The 17,258-nt window shown below is 40.0% G+C and overlaps 1 protein-coding gene across 1 annotated transcript in view; it reads left to right on the top strand.

Annotated features, from left to right (window-relative positions):
- Positions 1–12,472, top strand: part of PDK1 (pyruvate dehydrogenase kinase, isozyme 1) — a 50,168-nt gene extending 37,696 nt beyond the window's left edge. Inside the window, exons 9-11 of the mRNA XM_006878831.1 lie at positions 8,033–8,143; positions 10,998–11,111; positions 12,198–12,472. Of these exons, the coding sequence (XP_006878893.1) occupies positions 8,033–8,143; positions 10,998–11,111; positions 12,198–12,338 (366 nt within the window). The 3' untranslated portion in view covers positions 12,339–12,472. The remainder of the gene's footprint in view (positions 1–8,032; positions 8,144–10,997; positions 11,112–12,197) is intronic.
- Positions 12,473–17,258: the final 4,786 nt, after the last annotated feature.

Here is a 17,258-nt window from a genome sequence, read left to right as displayed (position 1 = left end):
ATATTCTTGGATTCCCATTCTTCTCAAGGTTAGCCACAATTTGTTGTGATCCACACAGTAAAATGCCTTTGCATTGTGAATGAGACACAGGCATATATTCCTCTGGTACTCTTTACTTTCAACGAAAATCCATCTAACATTGGCTATGATGTCCCTAGAGCCATGACCTCTTCTAAACCCAGCCTGTATATCTGGCAGGCTTGTTGATGTGCTCTTCTAGTTGTTTTTTGGCTAACATCCAGCAGGAAGTTCTTGCTTGTGTGTTTTATCAGTGATACTATTGGATAATTTTCCACACTCTGTCAGATTACCTTTTTTTTAGAGTGAGAATAAATATAGATCTCTTCCAGTCAGTTGGCTAGGTAGTTGTCCTCCAGATTTTTTGGCACAACCTTGGGAGCACATCCAGGGCAGCATCTGTTTATTGAAATATGTCAGTTGTTATACTGTCAATTCCTGGGGTCTTGTTTTATGATAATTCCTTCAGAGCAGTTTGAACTTCCTCTTTAATCACTATTACCTCTTGATCATATGTAATTTCATGAAATTCTTCTTTGTCAGCCAAATCTTTTTGGTATAGTGATTCCATATACTCCTTACATCTTCCTTTGTTGCTTCCTGGGTCATTCAATATTCTGCCCATAGCATCCTTAAATATTGCAATTTGAGACTTGAATTTGTTCTTTGGTTCCTTCAGCTTAAGAAATGCTGAGCGAGTTCATCCTTTTGGATTTTCCAACTCCAACTCTTTGAACATTTCATTATAATACTTTGCTTTGTCTTCCTGAGCTGCTCTTTGAAATCTTCTATTCAGCTCCTCAACTTCTTGATTTCCTCCTTTTGCTTTGGCTTTCGGTGCTCTAGTGCAACATTCAGAGTCTCGTCTGACATCCAGTTTGGCCTGTTTTTCCTCCTCTATCTTTGTAATGACCTTTTGCATTCTTCATGGATGATATTCTTGATATCCCCCCACAGCTCATCTGGTCTTTGCTCATTAGTGTTCAAGGCCGCAAACCTGTATTTGAGTTGTTTTTTATATTCAAATGGGATAGACTCTAGGTCAAACTGTGGTTCTTTGGGATTTGATTTGATTTTCTTTAGCTTCGGTTTCAAGTTGCATATGAGTAGTTGATAGTCTGTTCCACAGTCAGCATGTGGCCTAGTTTCCACAGCTGATAATTGGATTTCTCCAACAATTCTTCCTTTAGATGTAATTGTCTTTTTATCCTTATACACATCTTTCATTGTCTGTAGTAATAATTTTTGCTTTGCAGTGTAGTTTGGTATTAGCATAACTATAACAACTCTTTTGATTTCTTTTTTCATTGTCTTTTTCTGTCCTTGTACTTTAAACCAATTTGTCTCCTCAACTAAGGTATATCTTGTTAATCATTCTCTAGTCACTGCTTTTCAATTGTATTGTTCAGTCATTTATATTTAATATAATTGTGCTTGCTGCAGAAAATCAAGGACTGCAGCCTTCAATATGGATTGAGGCTCAATATCAAGAAAACAAAGTTTCTCAGCGCTGGGCCAATTGGCAGTATCAGGAGGGATGGTGAAGAGATTGAGATTGTTAACAGCTTTAGTTTGTTTGGCTCCACAGTCAACGCTCTTGGTACCAGCAGCCAGGAAATTAAAACATATTGCAATGGGAAATTCTGTTGTTAGGGACCTCTCCAAAGTACTGAAGAGCAATTGTGTTACTCTGGAGACTAAGGTGCGCCTGATACAGGCCATGGTCTTTGCAATCACTTGCTATGCATTGGAGAGCTGGACAATGCTAGGGAGGATAGAAGAAGAATTGATGCCCTTCAGCAGTGGTGCTGGAGAAGAGTATTGAATATACCATGGACTGCTAAGAAAATGAACAGGTTCATCATGGAGAGGGTTAAACCAGAATGCTCCTTGGAGGCAAGGATTCTGATCTTCATCTGACATACTTTGGATATGTTTCAGGGAGGGACCAATCCTTGGAGAAGGATGTCTTGCTTGGGAGGGTTGAGGGACAGCACAGGAGAGGAAGACCCTCTATGAGGGGGATTGATCAGTGAGTGACTGGGGTAGTGGGGGTAGGTGTGTCGGAGACTGAGATTGGCTCAGGATAGAGCAGGATTTAGGGCTGTTGTACACAGGGTCGCTATGAGTCGCAGGTGACTTGACAGTACATAATAATATAATATGATAAGGTAAACTTTATGTTTGTAATTTTATCTTCGTTTTCCTGTGTAAACTATATCTTTTTTGTTCCTGTTTCTCCATTACTACTATCTTTTGTGTTAAAATTATATTTTCTAGTGAAGAATTACAATGCTCTTATTTCTTATATATTTTTATTTTATTTTGTTTCCTTATTGGTGCTTTGGATATTACAATAATCTGAACTGACTGGATAGCAGTTAGTTTTGGTTTGGATTAATTAAACATAATTAACTTTACTTGTGTTTTTTATTTCTTCATGTGCATTTGAGTTTGTGCTTATTGTCCTTTGATTTCAGTCTGAAAGGCTTTCTTTAGGATTTCTTGTTCATTAGCCTAGTAATGCACTTCTTGTGTTATTGTTTGGTGCCATCAAATCACCTATAACTCATAGCAACTCTATGATCAACAGATCTGAAGCTTGCCTTCTTGTTGTTATGTGCTGTCAAGTCACTTGTGACTCATAGTGACATATACACTGTAGGTCTGAACTCCATCCTATCTGGAGCCAGTCTCACTGCCTCTAACACATTACCCCAGTTCCTTTGTCAATCCATCTCCTTCAGGGACTTCCTCTCCTGTGCTGACCCTCCATCCACACCCTTTCAAGCATGATGTCTGTCTACAAGGATTACATACCCAATATGAAATGGAGCTTCAAAATCCTTGCCTCCAAGGAGCAGCTTGGATTTACCATTTCCAGGACAAACCTGTTTATTCTTTTGGCAGTTCATGGAATGTTCACTTAGTGGGTGGGTTCTTTATATGGGATTAGGTGTAGTCAGGGTAGGATTTCTGTAGACTTATTGGGTACTTAGGACTTTTCATTATTTCTTTGACCTTTTTCTTTTCCAAGCTATTTGTTCAATCAGACTATAGTAAGCCAATCAGTTCAATACTAGACAGTAAGATGCTGGACTTCCTGAAATGATTCACAGATTTTTCTTTTTAATCTGTCTTCCATCTCTTTATCTACTTTGTGAGATTTCCTTGACTTTGAATTCCTAGCCTACCTATTGATACTTTATTTCCACTGTTTTACTGGAAATTTGTGAGAACTCTTATATTTTTGATCATTCTTTTTGATAGTGTTCTGTTTTAGTCATCGGGCACTTTGGTGGGCTAGTGGGTAAGGAGTTGCACTGCCAGCCCAAAGCGGGTGGTTCTAATCTACCAGCTGCTTCATGGGATAAAGAGGGCAATCCCCTCCTATCTGATTTACAGCCTCTGCTTACATACCGGAGAGTCAGCTCTGAGTCAGTCCTGGCTCCATGGCAATGACTTTTGACCTTTTTATTCTAGCTGTATCTCTTATCCTTCTGAAGATATTTGTAATTTTTTGAAAAATATAATTGATTTTTTGTTTGTTTTGCTTTAATTAAAGCCTTAGTTTCCTTCACTGTCCAGTTCCCTTGTGGGTTCCTTTTTCATTTTATCTCTTTGGGCAGCTTGTTCATGCACAAGAATGAAATATATATATATGTTTCATATATATAAATACATAATATGAGAGAGAGTATATCATACCATCTGTTTGCTGAAGAAAATAATGTGAATGCTTCTTTACATTTACAAGCTAGAGTCTAATGTTTGTTAGTTGTGTTAGCTATCACTTGTTAATGTTTAGTTAAAATAATATGTGTCTTTGGCTTTGGGGTTAAATTGTTCTATAGTAGTATGGTCTATCTTGTGCCTTTTCCTGCGTCTTTTATCGTTAACGTGCTGGTCTATATTTATTTCCAAAACCTGAAGCCACTCACCATCTGCATGGGTCATTGTTCACTGAGCCGTGATCATTCTCTGTTGGTGGACAGGCTTGGTTTAATGTTAGGAGACCTCTGTATTTTATGGAAAGGGAGAGAGTGTTGAACAGAACCATTCTACAAATTTCAAAACTATCCCAGTCTGCTTCCACTTTTCACTTTCCTCTTCAGTTCCAAGGTCACATGAATGCACAACCTTTGTTTTATCTCTTTATGTGTTAAATGCTTACTCTACTGTTCTTCAATAACACATTCTTCACATCACTTATCTCAATCTTACAAGGTCAAAGCCTGGACTCCCACTGCACCTCCATTCTTTTAGTATATTCAAAGAATTGATTTTTTTTTTTTAGTCTTCTATTCTTCTCCTAAAGAAACCCGCCAATGAGTTGGTTTTTCTGTCTTACAGCTCTTAACTGCTCTTTTCAGATTTTGTATTTGTTCTATGTGTGGTGTTTATTGTTATGTACTGTCAAGTCAGAAACAACTCATCACTGATCTTCCAACAGGATTTCAGAGGCAGTACAGTGCATGGGCGATTGCCCATCTTTCTCCCATGGAACAGCTGGTGGATTTGAATTGTGTTCCTTTAGGATTGGCAGTATACCTCCTTACCACTAAGCCATCAGAGTTCCCTTCTACATGTAGTAAATTGTATTAATGTTAGCCAATGCCAATTTATTTTTCACGAACATTTCTTGGTTCACTAGGTTTTGCTGACTTTACTACTTTGTCCTGTACAATAGCTGTGGTTAAGAGGCTTTAAGAGCCTACCCATTGCCATCAACTTGAGTCCTACCCAAGCTGACCCTCCATTGGGTTAGCAGCTGTCTGCTTGCCATCGAGTTGGAACTGGCTCATAGATGACTCTCAAGTTTCTGAGGCTAAATTGTGCAGGAGGCGATTGCCCATCTTCTCCCTTGAGGTTCCTAGTGGATTCGTGCTACTAACTCCCTATTGACAATGCCACCAGTGCTCAGCAGCCCAACCAGGTGACTCCAAATCTAAAGAATCAAACTCACTGGAAATTCCTGTTTGCAGTGCTGCCAGCAAGTAGTGATTCCTTCCTCCCAGGGCCTAAAATTAAGGAGTGCAGTGCTGCAGGAACCAGGAAGTTAGAACTGGCAGCTTTGGGTTAGTGATGTTAAGAAGTAGTGGTTTTATGCTCCGAAGAGAAAACTTGAAAAATAATTAGGAAACTTCTCTTCATCACCCTTCTTCTCTGCACTGCTCTCGACCACCCTGCTCTTTCATAATCTTTTTCTTTTCCTTGGTGCAAGCTTTCTGGGGTCATGATTCTGGGTTTTTTCCTCCTCTCTGAATTCTTACCCAGATGTTGTTTCTTGTTGTTTTTCCACGTGTCTCAGTGCACTTGCTGACAGAGTGCTTCCCTTTTATCTTCTTATTTTAAGTGTATACAATTTTGGAAACTAAACCTGTCACCACCATTATTTCCTCCTCTCCTTATCATAAAGAACTCATTTCCTCTGGTGTGACACCATCTGTTATGACTCTCTTAGAAGCTCTTTTGACTATTTTATCAGTATCTTTAAAGCTCATCAAGTCCTCTTTATTGTATTTTTGGCTGCAAAGGAGAGGAAGTAACCTTTATCAGTTTTTAACTATATTGCTGTAGTGCAGTCTGCCTCTCACCTGCTGTAAGATGATGCCTCTCACAGTCCCTTCTGCTCAGTTCATCTGCTCTCCTGTAGCTGGGAAGCACTTCTTGTTTCATAACTAACAGATTGCTGTAGTATTTGTAGCTGAAAGGTTAAAGAAAATTAAAAAAGAGTTGGCCAGCTTTACTATTCTCGTACTACCTATTCTAGGGCACTCTGCTGACTTAGTGGTAAGGAGTTGCATTGCTAAGATAAAAGTATTGAGTTTGTATCTACCACCTGCTCTACTGAAGGAAGATGGGCAGTCTCCTGTGTGATTTATGACCTCTGAAAATGAGCTGGAGGGTCAGCTATGGGTTAGTTCCGACTTCATGGTACACAACAACAATAACGTTAATTCTAGTCTGTTATTTAGTATTTACAGGATGTCTTTACTTCTTATTCCTGTTACCACCAAACGTGCACCCAAGCATTGCATTAAAGAATGAATTGACAAGTTGAAAGAACTCAGAAAAATGTGGAGAACTTTGTTTATTCATCTTATTAAAAGAAACCTTTTTTATAGGACTTTGAATTCATAGGCAAGAATGATTTCAAGCATAAAGCTACATAGAACTGGGGGGGGGGGGGGCGAGAGAAGTCCAGAGCTGTCAGATTCTTTCCAATTCATAGTGACCCAGTAAGATAGGGTAGAATGGCGCCATTAGAGTTCCAAGACTGCAGATCCTTTTTTTAAAAAAAAAATTTATTATTTTTGTGTGTGTGTACCGTCAAATCAGATCTGACTGGTACAGGAGAAGATTGTCTCTCCTCCAGCAGAGAATCTGGTGGATTTGAACCACGTACCTTTGGGATTAAGACTGCAGATATTTATGGAAACAGATGCTGTGTCTTTCTCCTGGGGAGCAACTGGTGAGTTTGTACTGCCTACCTTTTGGTCAGCAGCTAAGAGCTTTAACTGTTGTGCCATTGGAGGATTCTTAATAAAGTTCTTATTTGTTTGTATACTACAATTACTTAATTGTGGATAAAGAATAGGTAAGTCTTCAAATGATATTTCAAAGCAGATTTTAATTTTCAAATTCCAATAGCAGCTTCTCAGGAGGAAGATGGGCAGTCTCACCCTGTGCCATTTACAGCTTCCGAAAGCCAGTGAAGGGCCAGCTGTGAGTCGGTTCTGACTCATGTTAATGAATTTGCTGTGTTCTGTTCTAAAAATAATAAGTGCATACTGCAAGGACTTCTTATGAATATTAAAAACTCAACTAAAAAACCCGTTCACAGCAACATACTCAGTAGAGAGGATTTTCCAGGAAATAAAGGAGGGTGGAGGGACAGCACAAGAGGGGAAGGCCCTCTATGAGGTGTGGATTGATTCAGTGACTGGGGTAATCGGGATGGGAGTGTCAGAGACATTGCGATTGGCACAGGACAGAACAGAGTTTAGGGCTGTTGTACATAGGGTCGCGATGAGTCGCAAGCGACTCAACAGCACATAACAACACCACAACAACTTCACTCCAAACATTTCAAGAGGCAGATTTTAGAAAGAGTCTGGATGTCCCACCCAGCAGGGCAACACTGCATGGTTCAAAATTGGGAAGGGTGTACATCAGGGATGCGTCCTATCTCCATACCTTTTCAACCTGTATGCAGAGCAGATTATCCGAGAGGCTGGGATCTATGAGGAGAAGCGTGGCATTAGGATTGGTGGACGATCTGTCAACAATCTGCGTTATGCAGATGACACAACCTTGCTCGCTGAAACTGAGGAGGACCTCATGCACTTACTGCAGAGGGTCAAGGACTGCAGCCTTCAAAACGGACTGAGGCTCAATGTCCAGAAGACAAAATTTCTCACCACTGGACCAGTTGGTAGCATCAGGATGGATGGTGAAGAGATTGAGATTGTTCACAGCTTCAGTTTGCTCGGCTCCACGGTCAACACTCTTGGCACCAGTAGCCAGGAAATAAAAAACGTATTGCGATGGGAAAGTCTGCTGTTAGGGACCTCTCTAAAGTACCCAAGAGCAACGGTGTCTCTCTGGAGACTAAGGTCTGCCTGATACAGGCCATGGCTTTTGCAATCACTTGTTATGCATCAGAGAGTTGGACAATGACTAGGGAGGATAGAAGGAGAATTGACGCCTTTGTGCTGTGGTGATGGAGAAGAGTATTGAATGTACCATGGTCTGCCTAGAAAACAAACAGATTCATCGTAGAGAGGATTAAACCAGGCTGCTCCTTGGAGGCAAGGATTCTGTGGCTTCGTCTGACATACTTTGGACATGTTGTAAGGAGAGACAGGTCTTTAGAGAGGGACATCATGCTGGGTAGAGTAGAGGGACAGTGCAGGAGGGGAAGACTCTTTGGCCTGAGTTAACTGTGACACAGGTGTGCACTTTGCACTTCACTTGGTGTGCTTAGATGCATGGTTGTTTTTCATCTTAGATGAGTGACCGAGGAGGTGGAGTTCCTCTGAGGAAAATTGACAGACTCTTCAACTACATGTATTCAACCGCACCCCGACCTTGTGTTGAGACTTCCCGAGCAGTGCCTCTGGTATGTGATCACAAAATAATCTCATGTATATTTGTGGGCTGGTTTCCCTGGGGTCTACCTGCTAGAAAATCATTTAAGTCATTGTGTAGGATGGCCCACAAGGAAGGAGGAATAAATTAGAAAGAAACACTTAATGTAAAAAAGCCTGGGGCAAAATATGTTTTCTTTTTTAATTGTAAAGGGCAGAAACCAAGGAATATTTATTTTGGAGTTCTCATTGCTAGGCTTTTTGGTGATACTTTGTTGTTGACAATTGTATGCTATTGAATTGGAACCAACTCATATCTGACCCTCCAGTGGGTTTTCAGAGACTGAAAATCACACAGGGGATTATCCATCTCTCTCCATTCAAGCAGCTGGTGGGTTTCTGTGGTCTGACTTTATGTTGGCAGCACCACTTCTTCCTACTAAGCTACTAGAGCTCCCTTGTATTAGTAAATATACTAGTAAAAATAAACAACATTTTTTGATATGCCATGAATAATGTGAAGACTAAGTTAATCATTTTACTAGTACTCAGTTAAACATGGATTTTCTCTTCAATGTTGATGTGTTTCCCTTAAGAGTTTGTAATTTATTTAAAAAGATCTCATATTCCAGGCATGGAAAAATAAAACTAGCATTCTGAGAAATGTAATCACTAGCTTGATATGATTCAAATTAGAGTCTTTGTGTTGGTGTTTTTTTGGTCTTAAATCACCTATATCAGGTATAATAAGGTCAGTTTCTGAACTGTCCCTGTCCCTTAAGAGCACATTGCCAAATTTCTGACCTGTAATTCTCGACAGGATGTTGTCTTCTAGCCATAAGCGAGTCTTTAATTAGACCATTCCACATCAAGCCAGCTATATTTGGGGTATAGGTCATATAGTCAGATCAGTAAATGCTGTAGATGTGAGCCCAATTTCCATTTCCTTTGTCACAAACTATATCATCTGGTTGGAAGCAGTAGGATACTGTGGTCCTACCTGCAGGTTTCTGTAAGTCTAGTAGCAGTCTAGAGGTGCTTTAGACATGAAAGCAATTTCATCCCAGAATATTTGCCTGGTATTGGAAGACAAAGCCCTGTCACTGATGGGAGAGGTTCAGTGTTACTGATTTTTTACCAAAGAACTGGAAGGTGCCATGTTGGGGTTCCAGCATTGGCCTCTACTGTTGGTAGGTGGGGCATGTATGTGGCTGAGGTGGCAACCAAGTCAGCCTCAGTGAGGGTTAGACTTGGGGAGTTCTTAGAAAGACTCCTTAGTGCTGCCATGATGGCTCTATCTGTGGACCCTATTAAAAAACAAGCAGTGGGTAACTGGAGAAGGGCTGCCTGCCATCCACAGGAATGAGCATCTTGTCCACCGCATTGTTGAGCACTTCCGAGTGGATGTCTTCTGGTGGGCATTTATATGGGACAGATTAGCTTTACCTTCTAAACCCTTTCAGAGCAAACAAACTGTCCACATTTTCCCCAGACCTCCCTGTTACCTAGTTTTGTTCTTTCTTTCTTTCCGAGTACCTGGTCATCACTGCCTGAAAGTGCTTTATCAGTGTAATCCTTCAAGTTTTGCTCACTGGTAGGATTTATTCTCTTCCAGGCCCACCTTTAAGAGGGCTGTGGGAGGTTGATTTAATGGTGTGACATTCTGTGTAGGGCCATCTGTGGACCAAGTTCATGCCATTTCTTGCTTCTCTGTTAGTTACAGGAGAATCTCCATAGATGTGGTTGAGAGAGAGCAGTGGTAGAGTAGGTCAAGTAACAGGGGTGTCTGAGCTACCTACCTGTGTCCCCTCTTTTGGAGGCTCTTCTAGAACCACTATCAATCAGGAAGTAGGTGGTCAGTCACCTTAGGATAATTCAAGAAAGGTCGTTTATAAAGAAACTACATGACACAGGGAAGTATGGGGAGGGTCCAGGAGCCCAGGATTAGCAGCAGTAGGGCTGGTACCACCCTTACTCTAAGAGAGAAGGAAAAGAAGATAATAGAACCTAGAAGATGAGAAAGTTGTAGAGAGAGGTCTTCTCAATAGGCCCTCTTTACTCCAAGCAGCCTCACAGAGGAAGCCAGGGGAGTGAATAGCTTGACTTTCTCTGTCTCTCAACTCCTTCTGGGTGCCATACAGACTGGATCCCCTGGAAATAGAGTGCTCAGTGATGCATTGATGTAAGTGGTTCCCCTGAGTTTTCAGGGCAGGGAGAATAATGGAGAATGGTTACTTGGAAAGACAAACAGACACTTATGTCAGAGTCTGAATTTGAACCTAGAACCCTGGCTCCTGAGACCACATCAAGGAACTTAAAAGTAATAGATTTAATTCTGCTGACCTTAAAAGTGGGAGGCAGAAGGTAGATCCTGTATCATCTGGAAAGCCTTTCTTAGAAGCTTGCATTTCCGTATCCGTGCAGTGCTAAGCAAGGAAAGGAGTGGACATCTGTGCTCTGTAAATGGTTTCTTTCAGATTCAGCACACAGCTGGAAAACCATGGTCTGAAGTTAGGAGACGTGTTAAGTCACTACAAAATCTATTTCACTTTTGCTTCTAAAATAGCCAACACATTTCATGGAATGTTAAAAGTAGTATTGGAAGAATCTAGAATAGGTCATTGGGAAAAAACAGCACGCTTTTTCCAGAACACCAAAATCATAGAAAACAGAACATCGGGGAGTTTTAAATGACTACAGGGAAGACCCCTCAGCATCTGCTGAGCACTGGTTGGTTCAGGCTTGAAAGGAGTAGTGAGGCTTATGTACATTAGATGTAGGCCCTACTAGCACTGACTGGGTTCTTTGGTGACGTTGAATATAGATAGCAAAGTATTACAAAGTGAAGCTTTTCTGAATCGAATTTTTGTCTTTCTCATTCAACAGGCTGGATTTGGCTATGGTTTGCCCATATCTCGTCTGTATGCACAATACTTCCAGGGAGACCTAAAGCTGTATTCCCTTGAGGGCTATGGGACAGATGCAGTTATCTACATTAAGGTTTGTCTTTAGTTTCTTGATTTAATGATATTTTTATTTATAAGAAAGGATGTCAATATTTAACTATAAATAGAATTTTATTCACTTGATGCAATTTAAAGATAAGAATATTAGGGGTTTGTCTCACAGGCTTTTTACATGTCTGAGAGCACCTAACAAAAGTTTTCGGTTCTGGCCACTAGATGGCGACTATTTGATAGGAAAAGCTTAAGAATGTATATAGGAAATATAAACTTACCTGGAAAGGTTGACACGGTGACTGGAGCAGTGGGCTTGAATGTGTCAGAGATTGTGAAGAAGGCACGGTATAGAACAGTTTCAGATTGGTTGTTCATAGGTCACCATGAGTCATCCTCAACACCTAACAACTTGGTACCTAACAATAACAACCAACAATAGATCATACTGTTCCCTTCTTAGTTGTGGGGAACCTGAAAATGGCAGTATGAAGACAATGTTTTGCCACCAAATGTAATATTTCTTGTTGAGTCTGTGGATGAAAGGGTTCTGGATTTTTTAAAGACAATATATAGGTGAGAATTGTTTAGTTCCATTTTGGGAAGAAACCTAAAAGGTTAAAACTTTAATCAGATAATGAGAAACAATAGTTGATCACTGCTAATTGGATAGCTCCAGTGATTTATAGGAAACTGACAAGAGATCGTGAATTAATGGTAGTGGCATGTTAGAAATGAAGTGATGCCCCACACAGAAATCGTGTGTGCTGGGACTGCAGCGACTGCTTCCAAGGCAAGAGGACTGATGCAGCCAGAAGTGCTTAAGTAAGAGCTGTGTGGCTTCAAATGTAGTGCTGTACTTGTTGAGAATGTTATGAGGAGTTTAAAGACTGTACAGTGACTCTCTCCCATTTTTGTCGAGTTGGTTCCAACTCATAACAACTTTCCATCAAGTTTCAGGAGAAGTTTTCCACCAATCTGTTCAGGAGGAGAGTCCCCTTCTTTCTGTGTAGCAGCTGGTGGATCTGAAGGCAGTATTATTTTTAGTAACTTTTGTGCCCTTGTATAGTTTCTCAAATAGTGAATTTTTAAAAAAATATATCAAAATGGGTCCTGCTTGATTTTTCAGGCTTTGTCGACAGACTCTATAGAGAGACTCCCAGTGTACAACAAAGCAGCCTGGAAGCATTACAACACCAACCATGAGGCCGATGACTGGTGTATCCCGAGCAGAGAGCCGAAGGACATGACAACGTTCCGCAGTGCCTAGAGTACACGGGAAAACCCATCTGTGAATTCTGTACAAAACTTGGAAGGGATGGTGTTGAAAACGGCATTATACCAAATACTCACTGATCGTTGTCACAATTAACTGTTTAGGTTGATTAAATGGAAACTGAATTCCACTTATGCCTGTTCAACCTCCAAAAGGATGAGATTATACCTATTAAACACTTACAGTTTCAGTTAGTTGAAAACATTTTTAAACAACCATGTTTTGGTCAACTTTCCTCTTTATGGTAGACTTCAGAAGCTTGGATGTTTTTGGTTTTATACAGAAAGCATGTAGTTTAAAAAATACTTTTCATTTATATCTGCCAGAAATATTTTTGTAATAATATTGACTAGCCAGCCACCATTCTGTTATTTGGAGGAGCTCTGCCGATAACAAATATGGTTACCTGATCTTTATGTTCCAGTGATTGACCTTGAGGAAAGCAGGAAACAGGTGCCATGTGAATATGGAAGCAGTTACCTTTCAGCATATAGAACAGGGTTCAGGTCTTTTGTTCATAGGGTCACTATGAGTTGTGTTCAACTTGATGGCACTTAACAACAACAACATGAATGCGGAACCAGCTACCTTTCAGCATCTACTCAAATTGAATTCGCTCTGAGTTTATCAGTTTTTAAGTTTTCTTGTAAAAGAGTGTAATGAGGTGTTCTAAGCCAAGGTCACAAGCAATCTAAATGTGCATGAAAAACGAAAGGGGACATTTTCATCTTAAAAACAAGCAAACTATTAAAATCTGTTGAAGATGTGGAAGGTAAAGGAGTGAATCCCATACGAATTGATTATTGAAATTACCTCAGGGGAACTTTTAGGGGTTTTCCTGATTTCTACCATCAGCATCCTGAAACAGAATCTATAGGACTGGAGCCTGTAATCTCACATTTTAAAAGGCTGCTTAGATGAGTCAAATACCTAGCTTTGTTAGGGAACCACTCTTTCAATGGGAACACGTCTGCTAAAGTAACAGGCCTTAGAGCTTTCGTTTCTGCCAATTTACTGATCAGATTTCCACACTCTATGAGAAGGAAATGTAATTTCAGGCCTGGAGCAATTATAAAAGCTAAAACAGCATGTAAGGAGGACAAATGACTACAGGAGAATGGTCAGATAAATGAAGGGTCAGAAGCATAAATGTCTAAGTCCTGATACAGAGCATACAGTTTACCATATCAGACTTTTGTTTATAGGACAAAGTCAATTTGTATTCATCCCAAGTGTCCTTTGCATTTGTATTAACATTTTGTATTTGTATTAATACTTTGGTATGTAATAACTTTATTGGCCTTCAAAACAGAAGCAGAGCAAATAGTATCCTTGTCTTAAGACTTGCAGTTGCAAGGAATTTGAGCCAGGTTCTAAGCCATGTCTGCAGATCCCTCACTCAGCTGTAATGTCTGAGATACTGAAGTTGGAGACTCATCATTTTTAAGGGTCAGGGGGATGCATTTAAAAGTTAAATTTTAAATGTTTAAAGTACAACTGCCATTTAAACAAGAGAACTTTAGATCTGGGAAATGTTTGAATCGAAACACCTCATTCTCGAAAAGGGTATATAACGATGGACTGTTTTAGATACATTTGTAGGTTGAAAATGTACAAGTTGATTGCTGGAAATTATGTCACTTAGCATATTATATCTTAAGTATGGGTTTTGTAGAAAATAATAGAATATATTAGTGGGTGCTTAACAAATTTAATGTATTTCTACTTTTAACTTTAAATTACACTTGTATTGATGAAATATTTGAGAATCCTTTGAATCAAAGTGTTCACTTTTTTCATAAATGAGAGACATTTGTACAACAGACATAGTTGATGTTTTTACTGCACTCCTCTAAGAGTTAAATTTTCTTTTTCCTCTAAGAATTTAGCAATGGCATTTTTAAAGAAGTGCTTCTGTTTGCTTTGTTATTGTTGAAATGGACAGAGATTGAGAGAGCTTTCTCCTAATTTTTAAATCACTGTGCTCCCTGTTAGGTTTTTAGATTTGTAAAGGAGCTATTTTGTCCACTAATAGTAATGAGTACAATGTTGTTATAAAAATATATTCAACCCTAAGAAATGGGTGCTGAGTGATTTTTATAATTTGAGCAGTTAAGGTATGTGCCAACATTTCTTTGGAGGGGATAACAAAAATATCCTCGCCTGTACTTTAAATCCAATCAGACTTTGGCTGCCTTCACACTTAATAGTGATCACTTTATGGCACTGTGAAATTCTTACATGAAGATGTTGAAAAGGAAGCCTACCACATTATTCTATTAAGGGTTTTCTGTATGCCAATAAACTGAAAACACGAGTCAACCCTTATTTTAAAAATAAATTGGATCAATTTAGGGTTTTAAAAGAATATTATTATGTCTTTTCAATAAAACTGAGTTATGTTAAAAAAATAATATTATGTCTTTTAAATAAAAGCTTCTTCATTGAGACTCAACGTTTTGTAAATATTCAAAAAGTTGTAGCTAGGTAGATTGTGCTAAATTATGCTGATTTCCCATGTGCACATTTTAATAGAGAAAGCAAGATATAGAGTGGTATTAGGTATGACTTGTTTTTTAGACTTTTAGTATCTAAACACACAACAGGTGATTTATTACATAAATTAAGATCTTCTGTTATATGACTTTGAAATCTAGAAATAACTTAAAGGAAATAATTTAACCAGCAGTACCTTTTGCTAGTAATAGTTGAGTGCCAGAACTCAGCTCCTCTAAAGGTAGACCAATTTTATTTCAATAACTTGGATATAGACACCCCAACTTCTCTTCATTGTTAAAGCCAGCAATTTCCATAGCAGAACTCCAGAGCTAGAGAATTGGGGAAACAAGCTCGAATGATTCATACCTGCTGTGGTTCTAGGAATGGTTATCAGAGAGAGAGTAAAAAATTTTAGCCAGTTTGAGTTTATGTCTTTAATTGCTGGAACAAACAGGAAGTCAACACATGGGCAATCAGGACTAACTGAAAGAACTTTTCATCATACATGATTAACTTTTGATTCTGATCATTTTTTTACTGTAAGTTCCATGTACTTGATAATTGATGCTGTGTAAAGGACTTCATGCATAAGAAACAAACCCAAAAAACTCCAAACAAGAAAACCTTGCCACTTATTTCCAGTGTTACCAAACTCCTTCACCACTTAAACTATAGACCCTGTGCATAATTGATAGGTTTATCTGTATGTCACTTTCTGGTACAATTATAAACATTCTTTTATAAAAATAGGTTTGGGTCTCCAGTAGAAACTTTTGTTACACTTTTGGTATAAGAAGTTAAACATTCTTTCATGTACTTTCCCACTATGTTCTTCATATTTCTTTGGCAATCAAACTTTTTTAATAATAAAAGGCAAGACTGCCAATTTTTTGGTGTAATACTTTAATCTTTTTTAAATATCAGTTTGAAAAGTTGCTGTTTGTAATGGAGAACACTGACCGTTATTTTCTACTTTATTAAATTAAAGATCCTTGTGCAAAAACACTCTAGCTAGCAAACTAAATGAGCAGCATTTAGTTTAAAAAGGGGACATAACTACAAAACACATTAAAAGTCATTGTAAGAGTACCATGACCTGGAGAACCAAGATGGCGGCAGTGGAGGAAACAATGTGAGGAGCTGGAGGAGCCGCAAGCTGCATAGAAATGGGCCGCTGTGGCCCTCCACAGTCCTCAGTTATCAATAATTGAACAGTTAAACAGTTGATTAATGGTCTTCAATATGGATTGAGGCTCTACATCAAGAGAACAAAGATTCCCAGAAAAGAATGGGTGAGTCCCACTTCTGTGCACTACCCGCCCCTGAGTCCACACTGCCATGACCCCATGGGGCCACTGGCCGGAGCCCACAGGTCCCCTGACCTAGACCAGGCGGCAAGCACCACAGCTGGTGTGACAGAGCCCCCCGCACGGCACGGCCAGCAGCTGCAGATGCCAAGAGCCGAGGGTCCCCAGAGCTGGGGGGCTTTGATGCCATGGAGTTGAAGGACTTGATAAAAGACTAGACTTGTTGTTTATAGAATTGCTGTGAGCCATAGAGAGATCTCTGTGGGCCTAGTGGATAGAAAGCTGTGCTACCAAACCAAAGGTCAGGAATTTTAATCTACAGCCATCAGGTCTGATTTTGATTAGTTTTGATCAAACACTCTTCTAAGTAATATATCACTGCTCTGCCAGTTAGCTATACAGAGGTAATTCGTGGTTGCTGTGATACTAACCACTGTGACACTGATGTGTCAAATGCAGTAATGGTTACCTGTGGTGCACAGTGTTTGGTGGAGCTCCCCAATTAAAACAAGCTTGGAAGCTGGAGTGACAACTACTTCCAAAATAGCTTGCCTCCAGAAACTCAGAGAAACAACAAAAGTTACACAAGTGTTCAGGTCTTTCATAGGGGCTATGAGTTGTCTACAACTCAACAACACTTAATAAAAACAGCATATCCGAGACAGCAAATCTCAATACACCACATCTTTTGATTTCTTGACTAGGGCTGCCAAGAACTTTTTAGATCTAAGGAGGGTCTGTTCACCACTCTCAAAGCCCCTTCTCCATTTGTAAAGGGGGAGGGTAGTGATACCTACTTCAAATTGCAGTCTGACCACTTGGTGGAGGGGAGGGGGGGCAATGTGGCCGTGCTGGAACTGAAGGTGCTGTCCCTGGCCGTGGTCTTCAGTGAGGTACAGGATCCAGACCTCAGGGGGTGGGGGGCTTCAGTAGGGAGTTGTGCCGCCTAGGCATACCACAGGGTATGCCACCTGCCCTCCCTCCTGAGTGTGTGGCCTGGGCCCCCAGGGAGAGCCATCCCATCCCCAGGGTGTGTTGTCCAGCCCCCAAGGAGAGCTGGTCCCTGGAGTGAGCCATCTAGCCCCTTGAGGTGTGATGCCTGGCCCCC

The sequence above is a fragment of the Elephantulus edwardii genome, unplaced genomic scaffold (genome assembly GCF_000299155.1).
Source record: "Elephantulus edwardii isolate Elephantulus edwardi_28Jun2011 unplaced genomic scaffold, EleEdw1.0 scaffold00001, whole genome shotgun sequence".
Lineage (NCBI taxonomy): Eukaryota > Metazoa > Chordata > Mammalia > Macroscelidea > Macroscelididae > Elephantulus > Elephantulus edwardii.
This window is presented reverse-complemented; position numbering and strand designations above follow the sequence as displayed.